General features: G+C 55.4%; 2 protein-coding genes across 11 annotated transcripts in view; one reads left to right on the top strand and one right to left on the bottom strand.

Annotated features, from left to right (window-relative positions):
- SYTL3 (synaptotagmin like 3) overlaps positions 1 to 18553 on the bottom strand; it is a 91008-nt gene extending 72455 nt beyond the window's left edge. For 2 of the 9 annotated variants that reach the window (XM_089333579.1, XM_089333578.1), the window contains exons 1-2: positions 18279 to 18553; positions 936 to 1206 (exon numbers count right to left, since the gene is read on the bottom strand). The gene's annotated coding sequence lies outside the window, so the exon portion shown is untranslated. Of the gene's footprint in view, positions 1 to 935; positions 1207 to 6054; positions 6271 to 7013; positions 7127 to 12444; positions 13004 to 17961; positions 18249 to 18278 lie in introns of those variants that run through there. The other 7 variants (XM_089333574.1, XM_070073320.2, XM_070073318.2 and 4 more) reach the window with 7 other exon arrangements.
- A 156-nt stretch (positions 18554 to 18709) lies between these two features.
- DYNLT1 (dynein light chain Tctex-type 1) lies at positions 18710 to 25676 on the top strand. Of its 2 annotated transcripts, XM_017345468.4 has the most exons (6): positions 18710 to 18759; positions 21228 to 21269; positions 23719 to 23842; positions 24757 to 24834; positions 25072 to 25124; positions 25261 to 25676. In XM_017345468.4, the coding sequence occupies exons 1-5, from the start codon at positions 18733 to 18735 to the stop codon at positions 25092 to 25094; spliced, it is 294 nt and encodes a 97-aa protein (XP_017200957.1). In that variant the 5' UTR covers positions 18710 to 18732; the 3' UTR covers positions 25095 to 25124; positions 25261 to 25676. The 2 variants fall into 2 exon arrangements, with proteins under 2 accessions (XP_017200957.1, XP_002715025.3); XM_002714979.6 differs by lacking the exon at positions 25072 to 25124.
- The last annotated feature ends 108 nt before the right edge of the window (positions 25677 to 25784 follow it).

A 25784-nucleotide genomic window follows, 5' to 3' on the forward strand; every position in this document is an offset into this window, starting at 1 on the left:
CTAAGGATGGAAGATCGACTTTCTCTCTCTCTCTCTCTCTCTCTCTCACTTTCTCTCTCTCTCTCTCCTACTCTGCAAGTCTGACTTTCAAAATAAATACATAAATCTTTTTAAAAAATTATGGGGCCGACATTGTTGCACAAGGTGTAAAACCACCGCTTTTGATGCCAGCATCCCATATCAGAGTGCTAGCTTGAGTCCTGGTTGCTTCACTGCCAATCCAGCACCCTGCTAATGTGCCTGGAAAAGCAACCAAAAAATGGCCCAAAGACTTGGGCCCCTGTCACCCACAAGGGAGACCCAGATGGAGTTCCTGGCTTCAGCCTGGCCCAGCCCTGGCCATGGTGGCCATTTGAGGAGTGAACCAGCAGATGGAAGATTCTCTCTCTCTCTCTCTCTGTCACTCTGCCTTTCAAACAAATTTTTAAAATTACAACATAGCAATATATAAGTTCATGGAGACATGAAGTCAGATCTGGCAGTGATGTGGCCACTGCTGTAGTCTAAGTGGTAATGAGCGCATTGTTTGGAAGTATCTACAACATTCAATGTAGCATGAAAACATGTGCAGTTTCAGTCTGGGGACAAAGTCGCACGTCCTGATGATTCCACTGTGGTTTGTTGTCTCTTCAAGGGGTCTTCAAAAAGTTTACAGAAAACGTGTATTACAAAGAAACTCTGAATGGATTCAAAGGTTCTCTGCCCCAGACTTTGCACTAAACTTAGCTTTTAATTCCATTTTCCCACAAACTTTGTGAAGCACCCTCATATGCACAATTTAAGGAAATAGTAAATTACGGTTAAAGGAGAACGAAGAAGATGCAATTTTTTTTCCCCATCCAAGTTCCTGGGACTGCAAGCTAAGGACTGCTGACTTCAGGGCTTCTACAAGACTTTGTCAGTTTCTCTATTGTAAGATAGATTGTAACACTTACCCCAGTAGCAGAGATAGCGGGCCAGGAGGACTCAGAGCCCAGGAAGGGAAGCTGCTGGCCTCCAGTCTCCAACAAACACACAAGCACCTGCTCTCTGAAGACGCCCTAGCTGGACAGCAGGAAGGCACAGGCGGCTAGGACTCCGGGCTGTCACTCCGAGGGCTGGTGGATCACGGTGCCAGCAGGGGCAGAGCTACCTGCCTCCGGGGTGCTGGGTTTCCAGAGGACCAGACAGAACTAGCAGATCTTAGCTTCCTGAGGCTCTGAATCTCTGGAAAAGAGAAAAGCAGTGGTAAAGAGGGGGTGGTGGGGGCTGTGGTGTGGTGTAGCACATACAGTCACTGCCTGTGATGCCACTTCCCACATGGGCGCTGGTTCAAGCCCCGGCTGCTCCACTTCTGATCCAGTTCCCTGCTTGCGACCTGGGAAAGCAGTGGAAGATGGCTCAAGTCCTTGGGCCCTCGCACCTGCGTGGGAGACCCAGAAGAAGCTCCTGGCTCCTGGCTTTAGCCTGGCCCAATGCCAACGGTTTCAGCCATCTGGAGAGTGAACCAGTAGGTGGAAAATCTCTCTTTATCTCTGTCTCTCCCTCTCTCTGTGTAACTCTGATTTTCAAATAAATAAATAAATCTTTAAAAAAAAAAAAAAGAAGAAAACAAAACAGCCAGCGAAGGAACACTGCCAGCTCCTGCAAATCCACCTCCTGCTGCTCTCGGATTTCTACTCCGGGTCACAGCTATCTGGTTTGTCCAGTTCTCAAGTATTTTAAACAAAGCTTTTGCACTTGGCTCAAAACACCCACCCTGTGCCCTGCGCGCCACGTGGCTGGTTCCGCTCCACTGCCTGTGAGTCCGGCAGAGTCGCAGCAAGCTGGGTCTGTCCTGTCTGTGCTGGGCGGGCACACACTGCTGGGAGCAGCACTTGGGAGTCTGGACTCCTCGGGGCACATTCATCTGCTGGCTGAGTCTTACTTCAGAGACACGGGGGCTAATGATCCTGCGCACTGCTCCCCCAAGCCCAGGCCTGCAGGCTCCCGGTCCAGGTGTGGGAGGCACCCCCACCCCGGGGGGAGCAGGAGCTCGGTGCCATTCACCCCTACTGCATCCACCTGAACTTTACTTCCTTTTCCAGATCCGTCCATGAGTCACTCAGCCAATACCTACCTGTTGGGCACCTTCCCAGTGCCAAGCACTGTTTCAGGGCCATGACCTGAGTATGTGGCTGGATGCAGAACCTGCTTCTAACAAAAGCACAAGGCTAACTCAAAAAGTTCGGGGAAGGATGCCACCAGAAGTTAGTTTCAGTGGACAAACATTTTGAAATCCTTGCAGCGTTTTTACATGCTATGTATTTTCCCTGAGGTTTTGGAAGGCGCCTCGAGTGATGCAGCTCACAGTGAGAGTCCATGGGGGACACGCACGGTGGGGGAGACCACAGCAGGGGTGCAGCAGGAACGGGCGGGGTGGGGGGGACAGCAGGAAATGACTGTAGCAGGAAGTGGACTCGGGGTGGGGATAGCATGCTGCTCCTGCCTCCAGCTTCCCGCCAACGCCCCCCTGGGAGGCAGCGGTGATGGTTCAAGCTGCTGGCTTCCTACTACCTACGTGGGGCACCCAGGTGGGGCTCCAGGCTCCTGGTTTTGGCCTGCTCCAGCCCTGCTGCTGCAGGCACTTGAGTAGTGAATGAGCAGATAGAAGATCTCTCTCTCTCTCTCTCTCTCTCTCTCTCTCTCTCTCTCACAATCTGTTGTCCTGTGTTTCAGATAAAAAAAAAAAAAAAAAAAAAGCTTTTTTTTTTTTTTTTTAGAAAGGGGATGAGTTTCAGTTCAGAAAGATACCACAGAGGGTGGCGGCGCTGTGGAATCTGAGTCACCAGGCCACACACCAACAGCAGCCTGCGTTTGTGGATGCAGGATTCAGTATGCAAACGTCTGGCTGCTTCATTATGTCTTCTACCAGTTTCCATAGACAAGTCCACCTTGTGTTAGTGTAACTACTCTCTCTTTAGTTCTCTTTTTATCACAGTCATAACATTGTACCACCATGACAATTATTATATGTGTAGGTAGGTTAGATTACATATGAATTTTATTTCAGAGTAGTAAAAGGCAAGTTACAAAATATTTTCTATGAAGAGTGAGCATTGGGTCTCATGAGTTTAAGAGCCACTGCACGGGGGTCCACGCTGTGGCGTAGTGGACTTAGCCTCCACCTGCACTGCTGGCGTCTCATATGGGCACCAGTTCATGACCTGACTGCTCTTCTTCCGATCCAGCTCTCGCCTATGGCCTGGGAAAGCAGTGGAAGATGGTCCACGTGCTTGGGCCCCTGCACCCACATGGGAGACCCAGAAGAAACTCCCAGGTCCTGGCTTTGGATGGGCGCAGCTCCGGCTGTTGTGGCCATTTGGGGAGTGAATCAGTGGATGGAAGACTTCTCTGTCTCTCCCTCTCTCTGTCAGTAACTCTACCTACCTTTCAAAAAATTAAATAAAATCTTTTTTAAAAAAAAGTGTAATTCTTTTAAAAAAAGAACCAATGCATTACATGATTCCATTATATCTAAGGTCAATTACCTAATTTTCTCATGGATTTTTCACATACTATTGAGTTTGACGAACGGGGCAGAGAACAGAGAGCTGGTGGGTGGCTGTTTTCAGTGGTGTTGGTTTGGGTTTGGGGGCTTTGGTTGGTCAGATCAGTTGTTCAGGCAGTGAATTCCGGTTTGCTCTGACTTCCAGGTTATGACTGAGACTGACTGGGGATGGCCTAAAGCACCCCAGCTGCAGCCTCCCCTCTCTTGAACAAGCTCTGCTGCCTGTGACGTCTGCACGCTGGGACTGGTTCGCGTACAGGCTTCGTGGCACCTGCCAGCTTGGAGATTCCCTTCTGTGTTCCACCTTGCGAATCTCTCAGAATCACTCCAGCGGTTCCTCGCTGAGTCTGTTTCCCCAAGACAAGATGTCCTTATGTGACAATTTATGCTTTAAAGCTTTAGTGGTTTTGTTTTTGAGTAAATTTCTCCCCAGCTTGTTGCAGTTGATTTCTCAACAATGTTGCAGTGGATTCCTTTCTGAGAGGAGGAGCCTGGTGGGGGCAAGAGGCGCACAGAGCTGGCTTGAGGCAAGCAGCCAGAAGACTCATTTATTTCAGTTAGTACAGCAGCTTATATAGCCAAGACCAGCCAATCCGGTCAAGGGACGGTCTATGCCCAACCAATCACAGCCTGTTGCCAGGCAGTTTCCAAAGCCATCCAATCACAGCCTGTAGCCAGGCAGGCTCCATTGCCAGGTGGGATTCAAAGCCATCCAATCACAGCCTGTAGCCAGGCAGGCTCCATTGCCAGGTGGGATTCAAAGCCATCCAATCACAGCCTGTTGCCAGGCAGGCTCCATTTGCCATGTGGGATTCAAAGCCATTCCTGAGTAACTGACGCTCGCTTGCCAGGGGCCACCTTAGCATGGCCTTCTCATTCCACCACACCAGCTGATACTGGCTTTTAGGGCAGCAGGTGGAGTTCATGAGCAAGCTGAATGGACCCAAGGCAAGAACCAAGAGTGTGAGCTATGGCTGTTCAGGCCCCAGCACTATGAATCCAGACAGAGCAGGCTTCCACACAGTCTCTTCTGCCCACCCATCCAGCGGGAAATCAAAGCCCCCATTGAGTTCTTTTCCACATTCTTTGAAACATGGATTATGTCTCTCTCGAATGCTTGTAATTTGTGTGACGTTTTAGAAGGGAACACCGCAGGTAAAAGCATTATGGGAGGGGCCGGCGCTGTGGTGTAGTAGGTTAAGCCTCCACCTGTGGTGCCGGTTCGTGTCCTGGCTGCTCCTTTTCTGATCCAGCTCTCTGCTGTGGCCTGGAAAAGCAGTGGAAGATGGCCCAAGTGCTTGGGCTCCTGCACCTGTGTGGGAAACCTGGAAGAAGCTCCTGGCTCCTGGCTTTGGATTGGCTCAGCTCTGGCTGTTGCAGCCACCTGGGGAGTGAACCAGCGGATGGAAAACCTTTCTGTCTCTCTTCTCTGTCGGTAACTCTACCTCTCAAATAAATACAAATTTTTACAAAAAAGGATTCTATGAAGGTTCACTTGTGTGTTTCCTATACTGTTCTCCGTCTCACCCCACAATGGCAGGCCTGCACATCACAGCCCTCAGAGGTGACAGAGCGAGTGTGAGGATGACATTCTTCACACGCACACACACGCTGGGCGGCGTGGAGGACTGATAGGGCCCAGAGCGGGTTGTACCCAGGCGCCATTGGCAGCGTGGCTGAATGGACAGTGAGGAAGAGGAAAGCGAGTGGCAGGAGGGAGCCGGAAGTGCCCACGGCTGCTTCCACCCCCCAGGGAAGCAGCCCCGGTTCGCCATCCTGCAGACAAACTCTGCAGCACCGAGCTGGCCGCTCTGACGCCCTGACCCGCCTCTCCCCACCTCCCTCTCCCTCTGCAGTTCCAGCTCCCACACTGAGCACATCCACTATTCCCTCAGCACATCACACAGTCCTCCGCGACCACGCATCTGCCCCGCTCTTCCTGGGGCCCAGCCAGACCCCACTGACGCCGGGCAACAAGGGGACAGTCAAGAGGGCTGGGCTTGGGGCCCGGCCACCCGGTGAGTAGCTACGCTCTGCCACTTAACTAGGCGTTGGACAAGGAACCCAAGCCCTTTGGGACTTAACAGAAGGCAGAGAGAAGCCCAGCACCCACTTCGAGGAGCTGCTGTGATGACTAAATGAGTTCATTCACCCGAAGGACTGGGTGCTCGGTGCTGAGCACTAGGGACTCAGTGAATGTCGGACGGCAGCCGTTGGAGGAGCATCACGGTTATTCTTGTCATGCTGAAGGGCCCGGTCAACAGCTCACTAATTCCAGAACCTTCTCCTTACTTACTACCAAAGTCAGCTAGCCTGCCATCTTTACTCCCTTCCACTTGGCATATTGCTCTGTGGTGACCTGACTTGACTCTGGCTTGTCTCTGAGTCGGTGTCTCCCTGCCAGGGATGGCATGGGCTAGCAGCGATTCCCACCTTGAAGGGAGGAAGCCGTGGTTACTGTGACGTGTAGGTTTACCCACCTAATGCGGGAAGCCATGACTACTGTGATGTATAGATTTACCCACCTTGAAGGGAAGAAGCTGTGACTAGTCACTGCAGTGTGTAGGTTTACCCACCAATTCAAGTAGGGCAGGAAACGTGGTCAGGGGGTGTCAGCCTTCAGAAATCTGAAAAGCACAGGGCAACCTGAGTCATTTCAGAATTCGAAAAGCACACTAGGGATGACTGCTCTGGGGCAATCTCAGGCAGACTTCCCCATGTCACAGCTTGAATAATGAAATCTCCCAGGTCCTTTTTCTATTATCTAGGCCAGTCACTCCCTCTCTCACTCAACACACTTCTAAATTTTGTTTAGTGCATCCAAGCCACGGTGTCGGCAGGCTCCGTCCACCCACATGGAGCTTTGCCATAATCCACTAATCAGTCTGATTCTATTTAACAATTAAAAAAATAAATAAATCCTGCACCACAGCACCACGTGGGAGGAACATGTGTCCACCAGCCACTGAGAGAAGCTCCCCACACAAACCATCCCATATCAGCATTGCTTTTGGAATTAGCTAGCCTGGGAACCAGCCCTGGTTCCTGCACATGGCCACATATTCTTGGGCCAGTGGCATAACCTCTGGGAGACTCACCAGCCGCCTCCACGCAATGGAGAAAATCATCCCACTTCACCAGCTTGTTTCAGGAACCTAGCTAGTCATCCGAGTGCAGCCCCAGCACTGGAGGAGGGTGAGTTCTGTGTTCCCTCCACTGCCCCCTGCCATGCCCCCCACAAGGGCCAAGAGCGGGAAACTGAGCCATTCTCTGGATTAGTGGAGACTCAGGCATCAGTGGGGAGTACTACGGCCAAGGCATGGAAACCCCATCCCCCATGGGGATATGTCCTGGGACACCAGAGGATGCCTGAAATTTTGGATAGAATTGTACCTTAAATACAACATGTTCTTTCCTATCCATATATGCCTACAATAAAGTGCAACTTATAAATTAGGAACCGTAAGAGATTAACCACACTTACTGACAGCAAAGTAGAATAATTCTCACAACGTATTGCAGTAAAAGTTCTTGAGAATTTAGGCGTTATTTACTTCTGGAACTTGCCACGTAATATTTTCAGGCCACAGTTGGCAGCTGGTAATGGAAATGGCAGAAAGCGAGATGGCTGGGTAGAGAGGACTGCTGACTCCCGCATTCCCCCCGGGTCTCTCTCCAGTCATGCCGCGTCCCAGTGGACGTTGGGCATCCAGACAGACACAGGGGGCCACGGTGCCCTATGCATCAACTGTACGACAGCATCTTAGTAGTCTTCAGGTGTCAAGCACCTGGTCCTGAGGGCATGGAAACCAGCGAGACTTCACAGCCAAGGTGTGCACAATCCAGCCGAAAATGCGCACGCAAGCAACACCATCACAGCTTGCTTGGCTGCACCTAACAACCCAAGGTCTACCGAGAAGGAGTAGGCTCAGAGGAAGGTGTGGTCTGCTCCACGTGGAGAGGGCGGAAAGGGCTCCCAGGGGAGACACTTGAGGAGAGCTTGGCCGGCGATGGCAACATTTAGTGCTGGGCTGTAAGCTGGAAACAATGCTTGCCCGCCCTCCTCAGCCCAAAGCCAAACTTGACCTTGGCTTGTAGATCTGGCCAGGGGGAAAAGTGCAAGAAATGCCAGGCTGAGGGAGAGGAGACACAGGAGGATGGGAGCAGAGACATTCCTTATTTGTAGGCTACTTCTTCCACTCAGTTATTGATGAATTAAATGCAAAGGGTTTTGCATTTTTTGGTGCATAAAAATTCATGCATATACTGGGATCTTCAGAAAGGTCACGGGAGATACACACTAGAGAAAAGCTATGCCCGCAGGACAGCATCACCCACGTTTGTGGTGGCGCTGGTGCCAGGCAGCCCACTACCCTCCTGTCAGCCGTATACAAGTCAGCACGCACACCTGCATACAGCACATAATCCTTAACAGTGATAACAAGTGCTTCGCTTACTAGGCTTTGTCACATCTTAGAGGGCACCCCTTCTGCTTATATAAACAGCACCCAGAACAGCCGGCCATGCTTTGCTGTCGGTGGCTTCCCACACCCGTGCTTACTGCATTGGTCGCATCAAGAGAGTGCGTCCAGTGATGGACCGTGAGGGCACTCTGTGACACTGCACGACAGTGAGCCAGCCAGGGCCGAGTGTTTCAGCAGCTGCCCCCATTGTCAAGGGACACACAGCTGTCACCCCTGGGCAGCCCCTCTTAGATCAAAGGAAACCAGCTTTCGCCATCTCGCTGAGACAGGGGAAGAAATGACGCCGGGCAGGCGCGGCCACAGACCGTGACTGTCGTCACCACGGGGAGGCTCAAGGGAAACTGCTAGCCACACTCTCACGGTGGTGGTGGGGGGGGCGGCACAGCTCATTTCAGGGCCCCGCTCCACGCCCCTGCTACTTGACCACAGCTGTTTCCTCCAGCAGGCTCGGTTTCAGCCTGTAGCCCGGGGCTCTCTGCCGCCTATGCAGGGAAACAGGTGCCTGGCCACACAGACCTTGAAGTTTTACCTAACCAAGTACCAGCACTCCATACCTGGCTCCGGCTCCTGCCAGTGCTGACCCTGGAAGGTCAAGTTCCTGCAACCCCTGTGGGAGGACCTGGATCGCTCTCAGCTTCAACGGTTACAGGCAATCAGGGAGTGAACAAATGAATTGGAGCACCATTTCTCCCTCTCTCTCTCTCTCTCTCCCTCTCTCTCTCTCCCTCTCTCTTTCTCTCCCTCTCTCCCTCTCTCCCATCTCTCAAATTAAAAAAAAGAACAGGAAATTTTTACTGCTGCTTTCTTTACTATTTCACCTGCAGATTCTTCTTTTTAAAAAAATATTTATTTATTTCAAAGGTGGAGTTATAGAGAGGGAGAGGCAGGGGAAGAGAGAGAAGTCCTCCATCTGCTGGCTCACTCCCTAAATGGCCACAATGGCCAGGGCTGGCCCAGCCCAAAGCCAGGAAGCAGGAACTTCATCCAGGTCTCCCACTTGGGTACAAGGGCTCAAGCACTTGGGCCATCTTCCACTGCTTTCCCAGGTGCGTTAGCAAGGAGCTGGATCATAAGTGGAACAGGGCCTGGCACTGCGGCTTAGCAGGTGAGGCCGCAGCCTGCATCCTATATGGGCACTTGTTCAAATCCCGGTTGTTCCTCTTCTGATCCAGCTCTCTGCTTTGGCCTGGGAAAGCAGTGGAAGATGGTCCAAGTGCTTGGGACTTTGCACCTGCGTGGGAGTTCCTGGCTTCAGATCGGCTCAGCTCTGGCCTTTGGTGCCGTTTGGGGAGTGAGCCAGTGGATGGAAGATTTCTCCCTCTTTCTCTGCCTCTACCTCTCTGTAACTCTGACTTTCAAATAAAATAAAATAAATATTAAAAGAAGAAGAAGAGGAGGAGGAGCAGCAGGACTTGAACCAGTGACCATTTGGGACTCTGAAGCTGCAGCTGTGGCTTAACTCACGGCACCATAGCACCGGCCCCCATAGATTTCTTTATGAAAGCTCTGACAGTAGCAGAGAGGATGAGCCCTCTGCCACCTTAAAAAATCACCCCAAGGAGCGGCCTCTAGCCAGAAGCTAGACGCTGGTACGTGTGTCATGTTGGGAAGGCTGTGTTCTACTCCTGGCTCTGACTCCTGGTTTCAGCTTCCTGTTAATGCAGACCCTGGAGGGCAGTGATGGCAGCTCAGTGGCTGGATCCCTGCACTCACATGGGAGACCCAGACTGAGCTGCCCGCTCCTGGCTTCAGGCTGGCCCAGCCTCAGCAGTTGTGGACATCTGGGGAGTGAACCAGGGCAGGGAAGCACTCGCTCTTGCTCTCTCTCTCTCTTTCTCTCAACACATTTAAAAACATTTTTTTAGAGGCTGGCACTATGGCATAGTAGGTTAAGCCTCCACCTGCTGTGCCAGCATCCCACATAGGTAGGGAGTTCTGGCTGCTCCACTTCCTGTCCAGCTCTCTGCTATGGCCTGGCAAATCAGCTGAGGAAGGCGATGAGTACGGAATAGCTCTTGTCTCTAGTTCCAGCTCAAACTGGGCTCCCAGTCATGGGCTTGAAAGACACTTTTGCAAAAAGGAGATGACACACATGCGTGCCAGTCAGAAAGTCTCCCACGGAAATGGAGCTGTGCACTTACAAATCCTCTGTCTCTCGTGATGTGCTCAGAGCTGGCGTTTCCAGGGGGCTGCGGAGGCCCACGTCCCGGGACCCCTTGCCTGCCAGCTGCATCTGCAGCCAGAACCCGGCTTCATGCTTATTTTCCTCCTCTCCACAGCAGTATGAGCGTCAGGTCCCTGAAACCTCATGCTTATGGCTTAAACTTGACCTCTTCTTATAGAAGGTCAAAGAATGAATATTATATCGTTACAGGGCCTGTTCATAATCCTTGTGAAACTTTTTGTTGTACCAACAACTACTATTTATAAAGCACTTACGCTGGGCTGACAAATCCTTCACACACATTGTCTCAATTCAGCCTCATTGCAACATGATGAACTAAGTGCACCTGTCCATCAGAAGAGGCCAGCACATCTTGGCAAAATCAAAGTTACTCTAATCTGAGGCTGTTTACTTTCAAAACCTTGCGCTTTGTTAAGGCAGAGAAGTTAGGAAATTAGAATCTCCTGCTCGCATGCTCTCTCGGCTGAATAGTTTTCTCACACCAATTCTAACATCTTCATAGATCCTTAATATCTAATATTCCTCTATAGTCTCTCTCTTACCAAGAAATTTGTTTAGGGGTTAAGGAAGCTTAACGAAATTAAAATTAGACCCTGGCAAACTTAATTTTTTGAATTCTAAGAACACATTTGTGTTCCCCTTGCAAACCAGAGATATGGCTGATCAAAGAATCTAAATCAATGGAGTTGTTCCAGAGCAAAACAGCAATAAACTGCATGTAGAAAATTTATGCACGAAAGAAGAAATCAAGTAACACTCTACCACCTTAAAAAATCACCCCAAGGAGCGGCCTCTAGCCAGCAGCTAGACGCTGGTATGTGTGTCATGCTGGGAAGGCTGTGTTCTGCTCCTGGCTCTGACTCCTGGTTCCAGCTTCCTGTTAATGCAGACCCTGGGGGGGGGGGGGGGGGCAGTGATGGCAGCTCAGTGGCTGGATCCCTGCACTCACGTGGGAGACCCAGGCTGGCCCAGCCTCAGCAGTTGTGGACATCTGGGGAGTGAACCAGCGCAGGGAAGCACTCGCTCTTGCTCTCTCTCTCTCTCTCTCTCTCTCTTTCTAACACATTTAAAAACATTTTTTAGAGGCTGGCACTATGGCATAGTAGGGTAAGCCTCCACCTGCTGTGCCAGCATCCCACATAGGTAGGGAGTCCTGGCTGCTCCACTTCCTGTCCAGCTCTCTGCTATGGCCTGGGAAATCAGCAGAGGATGGCCAAGTGCTTGGGCCCCTGCACCCATGTGGGAGATCCAGAAGAAGCTCCTGGCTCCTGGCTTTGGATTGGTCCAGCTCCGGCCACTGTGGCCATTCGGGGAGTGAATCAGTGGATGAAAGATCACTCACTCTATCTCTCCCTCTCTATATGTAACTCTTACCCCTTCAAATAAAAATAAATCTTTAAAAATTTTTTTAAAAAAATTCAAACCCTATAGCTTTTAGATAGTATTTTTCCATTTTGTTTTTAACTAGCTTTGAAGTTACTCCATCCATACCATTAAAATCATTATAATCCCACATTTTAAATGTATGTTACTCAATAAAATTGAATTCAGCCTTCATCTAATTTATCATGTGCTTTTGTTGCCCGTCTTTAATGTCATCAGTTTAAGAGGTTACAATAACCAACAATCTCCCCATCCTGCCCCCAGGACCACCTCTCCCCGGGTTGGGCCCCCTCCTACCTTTGCACCTGCTTCAGGGAACCTCTCTGGAGATAAGGAAGTCCCTTCTGGTAGCTGGAGGAAGAACTGACGCATTTCCCTTTCCTCCCTGCTGGCCCCAGGCCGCGCTGTGTGGCCAGCCCTGCCACCAGGCTGCTCTACCTCCTCCCGGGCCCCAGGGGCGAAGCCACCAGCACCACACGGGGGTGTTTCAGCTCTAACCACACCGATGCTGGTGTTCAGAACGTGTGCCCCCTCCCCAGGCGAGCCCCCCGGAGACCTGGACTTGAGGTCCAGTGGCCTCCATCGCCAGGGGTTTCACCCTGACCTCAGGCGTAAATGGACTCCCCACATCTCCAGTCACATCTGCTGGCCCAGGAAGGCAGGCACAGCTTGCCAAGGGGCCCCAGACTGAGCGCACCCCTAGTAAGAGACAGAATGAAGCACTTTCTGCCCCACTTCCACTCACTCTCTACCCTGACCGGGCACACTTTGGTGCCCTTGTGCTTTGCGTAATGGAATCCTTCGCTTTTCACTCTTTCCTGTCTGGCTCCTTCTGGTCAGCACTGAGTGTGGAGGAGCCTTACCTTCGCATGGGGTCGTCGTTCGCCCACTCTCACAGATGCGTTTCACAGTACAGACGTAGAGAAAGCATTCACTTCCGGCAGGGGTAATGAGCGTTTGTGTTATCCGTAATTTTTTCTGCTGTGATGAATGTTAACCACAAACATCTTCCAAACGCCTCTCGGGTAAATATTTGCACAGGTTTCTGTTGAATGCGCGCCCAGGAGTCGGGATGCTGGGATCCAGGTCAGGAACAGGATCCGCTGTAGCAGAAGCTGGCCACGTGGCTGTGCCCGCTGATGCTCCTACCAGCACCACGGTCTGACCGCTTCACATCCTCGCCCGCCCACCTGATGCCACCTGCCTCTCTCATTGTGCCTGCCCGGCTGCGTGTGTCGTGGTCTCACAGCGGGATCTCGACAGATTGCTCTGTGTAGCTGAGAGGTTCGAACTCCTGACTCCAGCTTCCTGCTACAGCAGACCCTGGGAGACAGCAGTAGCCCAAGTGAATGGGTGCTGGGTGCTTGTCACCCACCTGGGACACCTGCCTTGTGTTCCTAGCGCCTGGCCGTGCCCCAGCCCCACCGCCAGCCATTGAGGCATTTGGGAAGTGAACTAGAGGATGAGAATTCTGTTCTCTCTCTGGCTCACTAATGAAAACAAAAACAGTTAAAAGCTAAAACTTAATGTTTACTGGATTCACAGTTGACCGTATTGCTTCAAAATAAACACACGTTTGGAATACAAGGAGAATTGTTCCCGCTGGGTGTGGGGAGGGCATAAAGGAGTTTGGACATCACTGGCCTTGGGCTGAAAGGACACAGATGCAGGAGTTGGCAGGTCTGAACACAGGTGGGTGCTGAAATGGAGGGGTATAAATTACAGCAAATTGGAAAGCAAAGTAGGTGACACAGGGCTGGCCAGGGGGTGAGGTCAGATCAGCAGAGGGGTGGAGGGGTGGCTGAGCTGGAGAACAGGACAGGAGCCAGACTAACAGGATGGACATGGCAATGAAGCCACCACGGAAACCTGCAGAGGGCTGTGTGTGTTTGGTGGGGCGACTTCACCCTTGAGTGTCCCTGCCCTGGAAACCCAGAGGGGGCCAAACACTGGTCCTGGGTAAAATGTGTACAGAGGTGATGTACACGGGAACTCAGGCCAGCGCTCTGTCCCTGTGCCTCAGTGATTCCAGAGATGGCTGTCCCATCAGTATAGAAGACACGAGTCAGTGGGACCAGCATTGTGGTGCAGAAGGTTAAGCCACCCCACCTGTAATGTCATCATCCCATAGAGGTGCTGGTTCGAGTCCTGGCTGCTCCACTTCCCATCCAGTACCCTGCTGTTGTGCCTGGGAAAGCAGCGGAGGATGCCCAAGTGCTTGAGCCCCTGCCACTGGATGGAGTTGCTAGATCCTGACTTCCAGCTGGCCCAGCCCCAACAATTTTAGCCATTTGGGAAATGAACCTGCAGATGGAAGATCTCTTTCTCTCTCCCTCTCTCTCTGCCTTTCAAATAAACATTTTTTTTTTTATTTTTTGACAGGCAGAGTGGACAGTGAGAGAAAGAGACAGAGAGAAAGGTCTTCCTTTGCTGTTGGTTCACCCTCCAATGGCCGCCGTGGCCGGCGCGCTGTGGCCAGCGCACCGCGCTGATCCGAAGGCAGGAGCCAGGTGCTTCCTCCTGGTCTCCCATGGGGTGCAGGGCCCAAGCACTTGGGCCATCCTCCACTGCACTCCCTGGCCACAGCAGAGAGCTGGCCTGGAAGAGGAGCAACTGGGACAGAATCCGGTGCCCCAACCAGGACTAGAACCCGGTGTGCCGGCGCCACAAGGCGGAGGATTAGCCTAGTGAGCCGCGGCGCCGGCCAACAATTTTTTTTAAAAGATGACATGGGTTGTATAACATGAGTGACAAGCAGGTCTTTGTTGTCATCAACCACCGGAAGTCGACGTTTATCAGCAGGCCACACCTATCCACCTAGCCTGACCGCTGTGCTGTGTGTTTTTTCATATACACATAATTGACAGCTAAGCATGATATCAACCAGTCTAAACACAAAGCCAGCTGGAGCCCTTGCTGTGCTGAGAGCCATACATTAGCAACTGGACTTGGGGATGGGGGTCCAAGGAAGGGGCCATGGTAGCCATAGCAACAGCTCTTTCCAGTTGGCATGGAGATATTCCACCACTATGGTGCCCCTGCCCCCTCGATCACCGGAGGGCTGACCTAAATATAGCACGTCTTAGCTAATCTCTTTAGCACACGATTTCTCGGCACAGGACTCTCACTCCAGATAAGTGTCAGGAGGAGCTTCTTTTCTTTTCCATTACGTTACACTCATTGGACTTGAGTGTTTTGACATTGCCGCCATTGTCGTTGTCATCTTCTTCTATTAGGATTATTGTTGTTGCTATAGTTGACCCCATGTGACATCCCAGTAACACACTCCTAGACACAGCGAAAGGAGGGAAAATCTCAAGTAGCCACGGAATGGGATTTGGGCTGTGAACGGCTTCAGACTCGGGGAAGCCACCGGGAGACATCGTTGAAGTCATGCGCTGATAAAGAAAGGCTCAGTGATTCTGGGCCCGAGTTCGACAGAGTGTGTAGTTAGACTTGACTGGAACAGAGAAAGGCGGCACGCTGCACCTGCTAATCTACGACTAACGCCCAAATTCAAAAGCAAACCCAGGCTTCACACCCCTGAGTTACTGCAGAAAACCGAATGTTATTTTGAACACAGAGATCCCCGCGCAGCTATGAGTCAGTGTGCCCGTGCCCCAGCGCCTCTGAGGGATCCGAAATCTTGGCGGGAGGGAGGCGCTGGAAATGGTAGCTATGACCTGCCAACCGCCACGTTGACTTCAAAGTCCTTCACCCTGCGACCGAACACCACTGGGCAGAATACCACACCATGCCCCCGCATTCTCCCAAGCACCACACAACCCTCCAGCCTAGAGATTCAAGCCCTCTGAATTACAGGAACCAGTTTTTAAACAAAAAACTATCCCAAAGACCAGCGTTGTGGTGCAGTGAATTTTGCTGCTTGCAAAGCTGAATCCCCTATGGGAGCACTGCTTAGCGTCCTGGCTGCCCTCCTTCTGATCCAGCTCCTTGCTCAGACACCTGGGAAGGCAGTGGAAGAAGGCTCAAGAACCTGGGCCCCTGACACCCACTGGAGAGGTTCAGATGCAGTTCCTGGCTCCTGACTTCAGCCTGATCCAGCCCCGGCTGCTGCAGGCATCTGGAGGAGCAAACCAATGGATGCACGATTCCCTCCCTCTCTGCCTTTCAAATAAATAAATAAATCTTTGAGAGAGGAAAAACAAAAGACCATGTCTTAGAGACTTTGTAGCCCCCACCGAGCTCAGAGCCTGACACTGAGCGAGTGCTGGGTATACGGTTGTTGGATGAGTGAACAGATCAACACAAGAACTCATCCACTTGTTAGGCACACTCAAAATGCCACCTCCCATGATAAATGTCTCTTGACAGCTGCAATTGGAGGGTGGTACCCAATCCGCAGGAGCTGAGTCACCCACAATATTTTTACATGCACATTTGCATGTTTTCGGCTGATTTGCATGCATGCGACTAATTCTCTTTAGATCTAAGTTGCACTGCCATTCAGGCGGCTCACTGGGCTTAGCAAGTTTCTAAGGGGCAGTGGAGCAAATTCACTCCCTTCAGTGACAATGTCCCATGAAAACCTGTGTATTCTTGCCTTGCACATAGTTCTAAGACATTGAATTAGTGGGAATGCAGGTCCACCCCAAAGGAGCAGAAGGAAACAAGAGTTAAAAAGCCTGGGGGCTGGCGCCGTGGCTCACTTGGTTAATCCTCTGCCTGCGGCACCAGTATCCCATATGGGCACCAGGTTCTAGTCCCGGTTGCTCCTCTTCCAGTCCAGCTCTCTGCTGTGGCCTGGGAAGGCAGTGGAAGATGGCCCAAGTGCTTGGGCCCTGCACCCACATGGGAGACCTGGAAGAAGCTCCTGGCTTTGGACTGGCGCAGTGCCGGCCATGGCAGCCATTTGGGGAGTGAACCAACAGAAGGAAGACCTTTCTCTCTGTCTCCCTCTCTCACTGTCTAACTCTATCTGTCAAAAAAAAAAAAAAAAAAAAAAAAAAAAAAAAAAGCCTGGGGGCTGGTGCCCTGGCATAGCAGGTGAAGCCGCTGTCTGCAGTGCCTGCATCCCATATGGGTACTAAGTCCTAGACACTAAACTTCCACTCCAGCTCCCTCCCCGCTAATGGCCTGGGAAAGCAGTGGAAGATGGCCCAAGTCCTTGGGCCCCACACCCATGTGGGAGACCCGGAAGAAGCTCTTGGCTCCTGGCTTCAGATCAGCCCAGCTCTCGCTGTTGCAGTCATTTGGGGAGTGAACCAGCGGATGGAAGACCTCTCTCCCCACTCAACCCCGCTCCACTGTAACTCTGCCTTTCAGATATATATATATATATATATACACACACACACACACACACACACACATATATTTAAAAAAGCTTATTTGGCTCAGGGCCACAGAGGGTAGAGGACAGGGAAAGGATAGGCGGAGGACAGCTAAGTGGTCTCAGGTGAGGCTGGCAATGGCAGGAGGTCACACAGCAACATCAGAGTCACATGTGCACTGAGGGGCAAGCCAGAGAATAAGATGGGGCCTGAAAACCTAAGTCAAGTTCAGAAGCGGAGGCGCAGGAGAGCAGGTGCTGCAGAACCACCCGTCTGCCCGGTGCCTCTCCTTGGTCAGGTGCAGCATACAGGACAGAGTGCCCCAGGCCAGTCACTGCTCTGTCCTCTCAGCAGCTCTCTGTGGCCCACAAGGGGGCAGGCAACCGCCATGTCCCCCACTCCCCAGTTCTCTCTGTTCGGATCTGAGGCAAGGCTAACACCTGTGGGTATGGGGATCCATGGACTCATTAAGTAAATGATGTGTCTGATGAATTCAAAAGGGAGAGAGAAGGAGAGAGAGAGAGATCTTCCATATGCTGGTTTACTCCCCCCCAATGCTTGCAACAGCCTCCAGGCCTCCCACACAGGTGGCAGGGATCAAGGACTTGGCCCATCCTCTGCTGCTTCCCTGTGCACATCAGCAGGGAGCTGGATTGGAAGTGGAACAGCCGGGACTGGAACTGACACCTGATATGTGAGGCTAGGGTCCCAGGCGGCAGGTTCACCTGCCATTCAGCAGAGTTTGATGGCATGAGCGGAAGGGGATCCATCTGGAACTCACGCACTAGATGGAGAGACCATAAACACAAACTTCCAAGGCGAGAAAGGCGCGGAGGGTGGAGAAGAGGAGGAGGCGGTGTCAGAGAAGGCCTCCTACAGAGGGGATTTTAGAGCGAGGATGGGTTCAAGTCTATTCACCCAAATGCCAGCAGGAGTAAGCCGTGGTCTGACAACAGCGGGGCACAGACTCACAGCAAAGCCAACAGGGGACGGAGGAGTTAGGCTCCCTCCCAGGGGCTCTACTAAGACCCTGAGGACAGCCCAGCTGGTCACAGCAGGGTGTGACCCCCGCTGAGAGGCACCAACCTGGAGGCAGGGCTGCTGACGAGTGCAGAGTGGGCTCCTCACGGTCAGCTCGTCCTGGGACTGGGTTCTGAAGTGACAGCTCAACTTCAAGGGCTCGGTGGAATCAGAAAAAGCGACCCCAGAGCCACAGTTCTGCGCACCTGCAGACAGGTGCACAGGCGGCACGAGCAAGTCCCACAGAGGCCCTGGGGTGTGCAGCGCTGGTCTGTGGGTTCACTGCTAAGGCAGCCCGGAAGGGCGCGGTGTGGCACACTTTTCCCACCCAAAGTATTTTTTTTTCTTTTAATGGTGCTTAAAAAGGAGAAATTCTCATTTACCGTATATATGAGAAACTTGCCTCTCCAAGGGAAATTTTGTTCCAGGGGCTCAGGCGTCCGAATCCCGGGCCCCCAGGCGCCTGGCCCCAGCCACTCCGGCGCGTGCCGCCTTCAGTCGCGAGAATCACCACCGCCTCGAGGGTTGGAAAGACCGCCGGACTCGGAGACCTCAATCGCGGCGACTGCGGCGGCAGGGACTAGGCGGGCAGCGGAGCAGCGGCACGGTGGGCGTGGCCCGCGCTGGGGGCGTGGCCGACTGAGGCCGCGGGGACTCTGCGAGCGACAGAGGAGCGGGGGCGGTGGGCGTGGCCTGCGGCTGGGGGCGTGGCCGGATCTTGGGGCGTGGCGCGTGGGGGAGGAACACGGGGGCGGCTTGCCGTGGGTGGGCGGGGCCTGCGTACGCCTGCGCAGTCCGCTCTACTCAGGGAGGCGGAGGCGACGAGCCGGAGGGAAGATGGAAGACTACCAGGGTGCTGAGGAGGTAACCGCCCGATCGGTGTGACGGAAGGGTGGAGGAGAGAGAGTCCGGGCGCGGCTGGGGCCTGGCTGCCCTCTTCCCGCGCCGGCTGGTCCGCCGTTGTCCGCGGCTCCAGGCTAACGGGCGGCGGCGCCGGGCGGCGCGGGGCGCTGCCCCGGTGTCCCGGCCTCGGGGCGGCCGACTGCTTCCCGCGCAGGCTGCCCTCGGAGTCCTCGGAGCGCAGGCCCCGGGGGATGACGTGACCCCAGCCCCAGCCCGGAGAGGCGCGCGCGGGGCCGGGGGCCGGGGCCGGGCGGGCTGCGGCGCGGCGGCGCTGGGGGGCAGCGCCCGCCTTTGTCTGCGGGCGCCGCGGCCGTGGCCGTGGCCGTGGGTTTGAGCCCAGTGAAGGGGCTGCTCGTGGGGGCGCGTGGACGCCGGTCGTGGGGAGCAGCCCCCTGGGTGCGGTTCCGAGCAGGGGCTGCGCGCCGTGGGCAGAGAGGCGAGGCCGGACGCTTTGACGGGCTTCGAACTGGAGCTGGAAGGTTCCGAGGGGGCGAACGGCAGGGCCTGACGGACGCACGGTGGGGGTCCGGTTTGCACTTTGCCTGGAGGGTCGCAAAGGCAGCCTGTGACTGGCAGCAGGGGAGTCCCTAGGAGAGGGGTTCAGGGGCTCCCCGGGGGGCTTGTGCCTCAGCGAGGCCGAGCCGCCCCTTAACCAGGGGGAAGCTGCAGTGTGGGCGAAGCTGCGTCCCGAACACACCTGCCCGCCGGCTGTCACCGCGGGTGCTGAAACCCGCCTTTCAAACGCGAGGGACCCCCCCAGTCCCACCAGCCCCCTGGCCCCTCGCCTAAGACCTGCGTACAGGGTCGCTGCGTGTGGTTGTGTTCTCAGCTCCTGGTTTCGCCTTCTTGTGGAAGCCGGGACCGTGCAGCGCGCCCACGGCCACTCTGCTTTCCACTGAGCACCTTAGAATGTCCCTTAGCCCCCTCCCCGCCTTAACCACACGGGAAGGTGTTCAGGAGCTCTCCTTTGCGGGTTAGGGTCGCTGCAGTCACATGGAAGGATCCTTTCAACCCTGGATCGCTGGAATCGCTCAGAGACTGCAAGTGCTGGTTAACTGGCTGGCTTGGTTTTGTCCGCGTGTCCAGTGTAGCAAGTGAGACGGCTTTGGGCCAGCCGCTCTTGGTCCTCCTGAAAGGAGCGGTCCTCTGGAACAGGGCAGGGGGAGAACTCGCTGTGTAAGCAGGGCGCTGTCTGCCTTTCTCCCCTGGGGTGCTCACGGCGGGTCCCCCGGGCCCGCCTTCCGAGAGCAGGTGCGGAGGGGAGTAGCACTCCTGGGACAGCAGTGATTTAAGTTCCCCTTCCCATGAGCAGAGGCTCACAGGCACCAGTTCTAGAACCAGGGTGCTGCTGGCGGCCCACCTCCCACCAGCCGGGGGTTGCTCCTAAAGTAGGTCAGCGTTGAGAAAATTATTATCTGGAACTAGCACGAAAAAATGTTTGTTTCTAAGATTTGTTTATTAAGGGGCCGGCGCCGTGGCTCACTTGGTTAATCCTCTGCCTGCAGTGCCGGCATCCCATACGGGCACCGGTTCTGGTCCCAGTTGCTCCTCTTCCAGGCCAGCTCTCTGCTGTGGCCCGGGAGGACAGTGGAGGATGGCCCAAGTGCTTGGGCCCTGCACCCCATGGGAGACCAGGAGGAAGCACCTGGCTCCTGGCTTCGGATCAGCGCAGCGCCAGCTGTGGCGGCCATTTAGGGAGTGAACCAACGGAAGGAAGACCTTTCTCTCTGTCTGTCTCTCACTGTCTATAACTCTACCTGTCAAATAAATAAATAAAGATTTGTTTATTTACAAGGCAGAGAGATCTCCCACCCACTGGCTCATTCCCCTAATGGCGGCAGGGCCCAGGAACTCCATCCTGGTCTCCCAAACAGGGGCGGTCCTGGGCCCTCCTCCGCTGCTTTCCCCGGGCCGTCAGCAGGGAGCCACGGAGGCAGCAGGGCAGCCGGGGCTCGAGCTGGTGCAGGTGGTGGGTTAAACGGCTGGGCCACGCCGCCGGCCCCCAGCTTTGCTGACTGTGGCGGCTTAGAGCTGCTCCTGGGTGTCAGTCCCCCGGATCTGCTCTCGTTAGGGAAGAGAGAACTCCCCCTGGAACCGGCCTTGTGGCGCAGCTTCCGTTCCCTTACACGGGAAGCCAGCAGTGCTCCTAACAGGAGAGGCGGGAGCGGGGACTGAATTCTGGTTGAAAGTGACGCTTGGATTTGGCAAGGTAAAAATGAAACAGAAAACCTCTACGTCGCAGACAGGGTTTCTGGTTCCTGGCTGTGCCCCACTCGCTCTGGTCCTCGGGGGCTGCTGGGCCCGCCCCTCCCACGGCGCCAGGCCCCCTGAGAGGACGCCCCAGCTGTTCATAAAGCAGGCAGGGGCTGGCAGCGCGCTGGGAACAGGCCTTGCGATGAGCCCCGCTGAACTGAGTTTTCTGCCCACAGACCGCCTTCGTCGTGGATGAAGTGAGCAACATCGTGAAAGAGGTAAGGAGGCCCCACCCTGTGCCCGAGTCCCGCCTCGGGCTGCGAGGGTGTTCACGGAGAGCGACCAGGGCGAGGCCAGCTGTGCGCGTCCGCCAGGCGGGGCGTCTGACACACAGAGCGTTCCACGGCGTGTTCCCAGGGCTCGACCCTGACCTTTCAGCAGAAGACTCGGGTCCCGCGAGTCAGCGTTTCCAGTGTCCGGTGGAGGACACGCGGAGGCAAAGACCGGCAGCCCACGGGCGTTCAGGGCTGCTCCGTGGCTTCTCCCACCACCAACTCGAGTTACTGTTGGAACGTGTGGGTCACCGGCTTCAGCACCCGGGAGGACAACGAGGCGAGGGACGGCTCATCGCTCACTCGGGCAGGGCCGGGGGGTGGGGAGCAGAGCAGACCGGGCCCGTGCGCCTGCAGCTCACGCAGTGGTGGGGGGAGACCGCACGCCGGTCAGAGCATCGCAGGGGAAGACAAAGCTCCCACGTGCTACGAGCGGGAGCCGAGAGCAGGGAAGGGGGACTGACGCGCATGCGTGCGCGCAGGGACTGTCCCGAGCCGAAGTCTGGAGGGGCGGGGTGAGTGAGAAGAGGTTCTGACCTGGGCACGTGCAGAGGCCCCGGGGCGGGGATGTACGTGGGCGTGTGAGACAAGGGGAGGAGGCCGGTGTGGCTGAGAGGTGCTGGCAGCAGGGATGCCTCCCCGCTGAGACTGAGTGCAGAGACACCGAAGCCCTTGGCCAGGTCATCGGATGATCTGAATTTAAGGCACCATTTGAGGTCCTGTTTGTTCCTTGGAATTGAACTTAATGCAGCTTACTTCCACGTACATCTCTGACTTCTGAGAGGCCCGCGGCCTGTTTTTTGTGTGCAGTATCTAAAGCAGAGTGCTCGGTTCAGCACCCGTGAGGTCCTGTCTCTCTGCGGGGGCTGTGACACTGTGTGTGCACACAGCAGGGAGCCGAGGGCAGCAGGCGCAGACCAGGAGTGAGACGGGCAGGAAGCCTGCGCTTGCCCCTGTTTGCTGCACTGTGTTGACTCGGTTACCAGGCAGCCGGTTCCGTTGGAAGTGCAGGGCCCAGGCGGTGAGCGCGCCCACGGCCCAGCAGCAGGAGGTGGACTCTGTGTTGGACAGCAGGACATTCGGGCAGGTCCACTGCTGGAGCAGGGCTTCCCCCATCCCTGAAAACAGTGGGTCTCCAGCTGCGGAGAGAGCTGCCAGAGGTTCAGCTTGAACGAAGCCCCCTTGACAACACCTCTGTGCCCCCCCCATCCCCTGGGGGCTGTGGGCGGGACTGCCAGGAGCCCCAGGACAGAGAGGAAGGTCTCTGGGGAGGAGCCTGGGTGTGGCCTTGGCTACAGAGCAGGGTCACCGGCTCCATGCCCGCTCTGCACACCTCAGACCCGACCACTGCTCCTCTGTGCCCGCAGCCACACGTGGCCCTCACTGAGTGGCTTTGATTTTAGGCCGTAAAAGCGCAGTTTTCTGGTTTGCAGCCAGCGGGCTAGGAAGGGGTAGGGCGGGAAGCTGCTTAGACCTGGGCGCCCTGGCAGCAGCGTGAACAGGGGCAGAGCTGGGGGGGGGGGGGGGCGGGAGATCCCGGTGTGGACAGCGCCACGCTGAGCGAGAGCATTCTCCAGGGAGTGTGGGATCCGCACATTTGTCACGAAGTTCAGCACATTTTGGAACGTAACAGGCTGTTCTTCAGTTATCTGGAAAGCGCTCTTACGTGGCCATAGGTCCCAGCAAGTGCTGGGTAAGAATGTTTTTGAATAGATGATCATTTGGATAGTGTGTACATTAGCTGATAAAAGTGTACCTAATATGTAGCATTAGCTGTATTAGTGTTAGATAAAAGTATCTAATATACTTTTTTTTAAAGATTTACTTATTTCTTTGAAAGTCAGAGTTAGAGAGAGGAGAGGCAGAGAGAAAGAGAAAGGTGTCTTCCATTCGCTGGTTCACTTTCCAGTTGGCTGCAATAGCTGGAGCTGCACCAATCCGAAACCAGGAGCCAGGAGCTTCTGGGTCTCCCACGTGGGCTCAGGGCCCCAAGGACTTGGGCCATCTTCTACTGCTTTCCCAGGCCAGAGCAGAGAGCTAGATCGGAAGAGGAGCAGCCGGGTTTTGAACCGGTGCCCATATGGGAGGCCGGCGCTTCAGGCCAGGGCGTTCACCCGCTGCGCCACAGCGCCGGCCCCATATCCAATATACTTTAAAGAAAGGAACAGGCAGAGGTGTTTTCTGGCCTCAGTAGGAAAGAAGCACGTTGCATGCTCCAGGTATGAACGGCAGCAGCGCACTGAACCCAGTGGTCAGGCAGAACTTGGGACAGATTCCACGCAGCTGCTGCTGTCAGCTCAGATGAAGCAGGGCCCTGTTCAGGTGCACCCGCCGCGGGCTGCACTCAGGCTGGCGGCACCGGACTCGCGGGTGCTGACGGGGCTCTGCTTTGCAGGCTATAGAGAGCGCCATCGGTGGGAACGCGTACCAGCACAGCAAGGTGAACCAGTGGACCACCAACGTCGTGGAGCAGACGTTGAGCCAGCTCACCAAGCTGGGGAAACCGTTCAAATACATCGGTAAGGGGTTTGCTTCTGACCTGTTGTGGGGGGGGGGGGGAGTCTTTACCTCACAGTGCCAGGAGAGAGCTGGTGTGATAACTCCCCGCCGTCCCTGGAGCAGGTCATGTGTGTAGTGCACTCGGCCTGCTCAGCCCCTGGCCCCGTCCCAGGGCACAGGCCACGTGTGTAGCGCACTCGGCCCGCTCGGCCCCCAGCCCCATCCCCGTCCCAGGGCACAGGTCACGTGTGTAGTGCACTCGGCCTGCTCGGCCCCCCGGCCCAGTCGCAGGGCACAGGTCACGTGTGTAGTGCACTTGGCCCGCTCGGCCCCTGGCCCTGTCCCCATCCCAGGGCACAGGTCACGTGTGTAGTGCACTCGGCCAGCTCGGCCACCAGCCCAGTCGCAGGGCACAGGTCACGTGTGTAGTGCACTTGGCCCGCCCGGCCGCCTGCCCCGTCCCAGGGCACAGGTCACGTGTGTAGTGCACTTGGCCCGCCCGGCCGCTGGCCCCGTCCCAGGGCACAGGTCACGTGTGTAGTGCACTCGGCCCGCTCGGCCCCCGGCCCTGTCCCAGGGCACAGGTCACGTGTGTAGTGCACTCGGCCCGCTCGGCCGCCGGCCCCGTCCCAGGGCACAGGTCACGTGTGTAGTGCACTTGGCCCGCCCGGCCGCTGGCCCCGTCCCAGGGCACAGGTCACGTGTGTAGTGCACTTGGCCTGCTCGGCCCCCGGCCCTGTCCCAGGGCACGGGTCGAGCAGGACTGCGGGACTGCCCGGCAGGTGCTTAGAGCAGGCGGCAGCGGGAGGGGCGGGCTGACTTGTCCGTCCATGGACGAGGCCTTCGTGCCTGTGCCGTGCGATGCACACACGTGCTGAGTGGGCAGGCGGTGGTCACGCGCCAGGCGTTCTCTGACAAGAGGTGCTGCTTCCAGTGACCTGCGTGATCATGCAGAAGAACGGAGCCGGGCTGCACACGGCGAGTTCTTGCTTCTGGGACAGCTCCACCGACGGTAGGCGGCTCCTCCTCCACCAGGCCGGGGCGGCAGGCTGGGGCGGGCGTCCTTAATGCGAGCGCCAGAAGGGCTCCAGAGCCTGTAGAATTGCAAATGCCATGGTGTGGTCGCGAGTGGCGCACTCCACACTGACGCGACGTGACGGGTCCCGGAACGCAGACGCACTGCAGTGAGGCCGTGTATAGGTGTGTGTGAAAGAAAGGGACTTAGCGTGCGGACTTGGGTCTGTCCCAGGATCCCTCACCCTGTGTGCGTGAACACTCCAGAACCCAGACTGCGCAAGCGTGGTGAGTAGAATCACCTTGGACAGAGGCTTGCCAGGCCTGTGTCCCACGGAGAGGTGGGTGCCGGGGGTGGCCCGGGGAGAAGTCTGCACACGCCGCCCACTTTGCCGGTGGTCAGCGCCGCTCTGCTTTTCCGCAGGGAGCTGCACCGTGCGATGGGAGAACAAGACCATGTACTGCATCGTCAGCGCCTTCGGCCTGTCCATCTGAGCCCCCGTCCCGCGGGCACCGCTCTGCCTCAGCGCTTCTGTCCGTCTTCCCATCACTCACCGCGCGTCCCGTGCACACCTCTCTCCGTATCTGTGTGTTCTGTGGCACTCTCAGAATGTAGAGAAATACACCCGTGGCTGCAGTGTTCCGGCGCTGTGCACCGCGAGCCACACGCTGTCCCGAGGTGGGCGGGCAGAGCCTGCCCCGCCCCCTCTTAACAGACCGTTTCTTTACAAAGGTGCTAAAGCTCAAATCCTGGTGGGAAGCGCTTCTCTCGGAAACGATTCAAGTATACTAATTTTCCATACTTTTTACTTTTGTTAGAATAAATTATTCAGGTTTCAAGTCTGTGTTGTTCCGGGGTCTGCCTCGCCTCCCAGGTGGGATCTTCACAGCGCCAGACAGGGGCGGCGCTGCCCCGGGCCCGCCTCCAGCACGCTGGTGTGCCCACCT

This window comes from Oryctolagus cuniculus, chromosome 5 (genome assembly GCF_051225735.1).
Source record: "Oryctolagus cuniculus isolate XC-2025 breed Fujian yellow rabbit chromosome 5, ASM5122573v1, whole genome shotgun sequence".
In the NCBI taxonomy this organism is placed as follows: Eukaryota; Metazoa; Chordata; class Mammalia; order Lagomorpha; family Leporidae; genus Oryctolagus; species Oryctolagus cuniculus.

Coding starts and splice junctions, on each gene's coding strand:
- DYNLT1 (XM_002714979.6), top strand. CDS start 18,733: ATGGAAGACTACCAGGGTGCTGAGGAG. Junction 21,270..23,718: donor TGAGCAACATCGTGAAAGAG/GTAAGGAGGCCC, acceptor TCTGCTTTGCAG/GCTATAGAGAGCGCCATCGG. Junction 24,835..25,260: donor CTGGGACAGCTCCACCGACG/GTAGGCGGCTCC, acceptor GCTTTTCCGCAG/GGAGCTGCACCGTGCGATGG.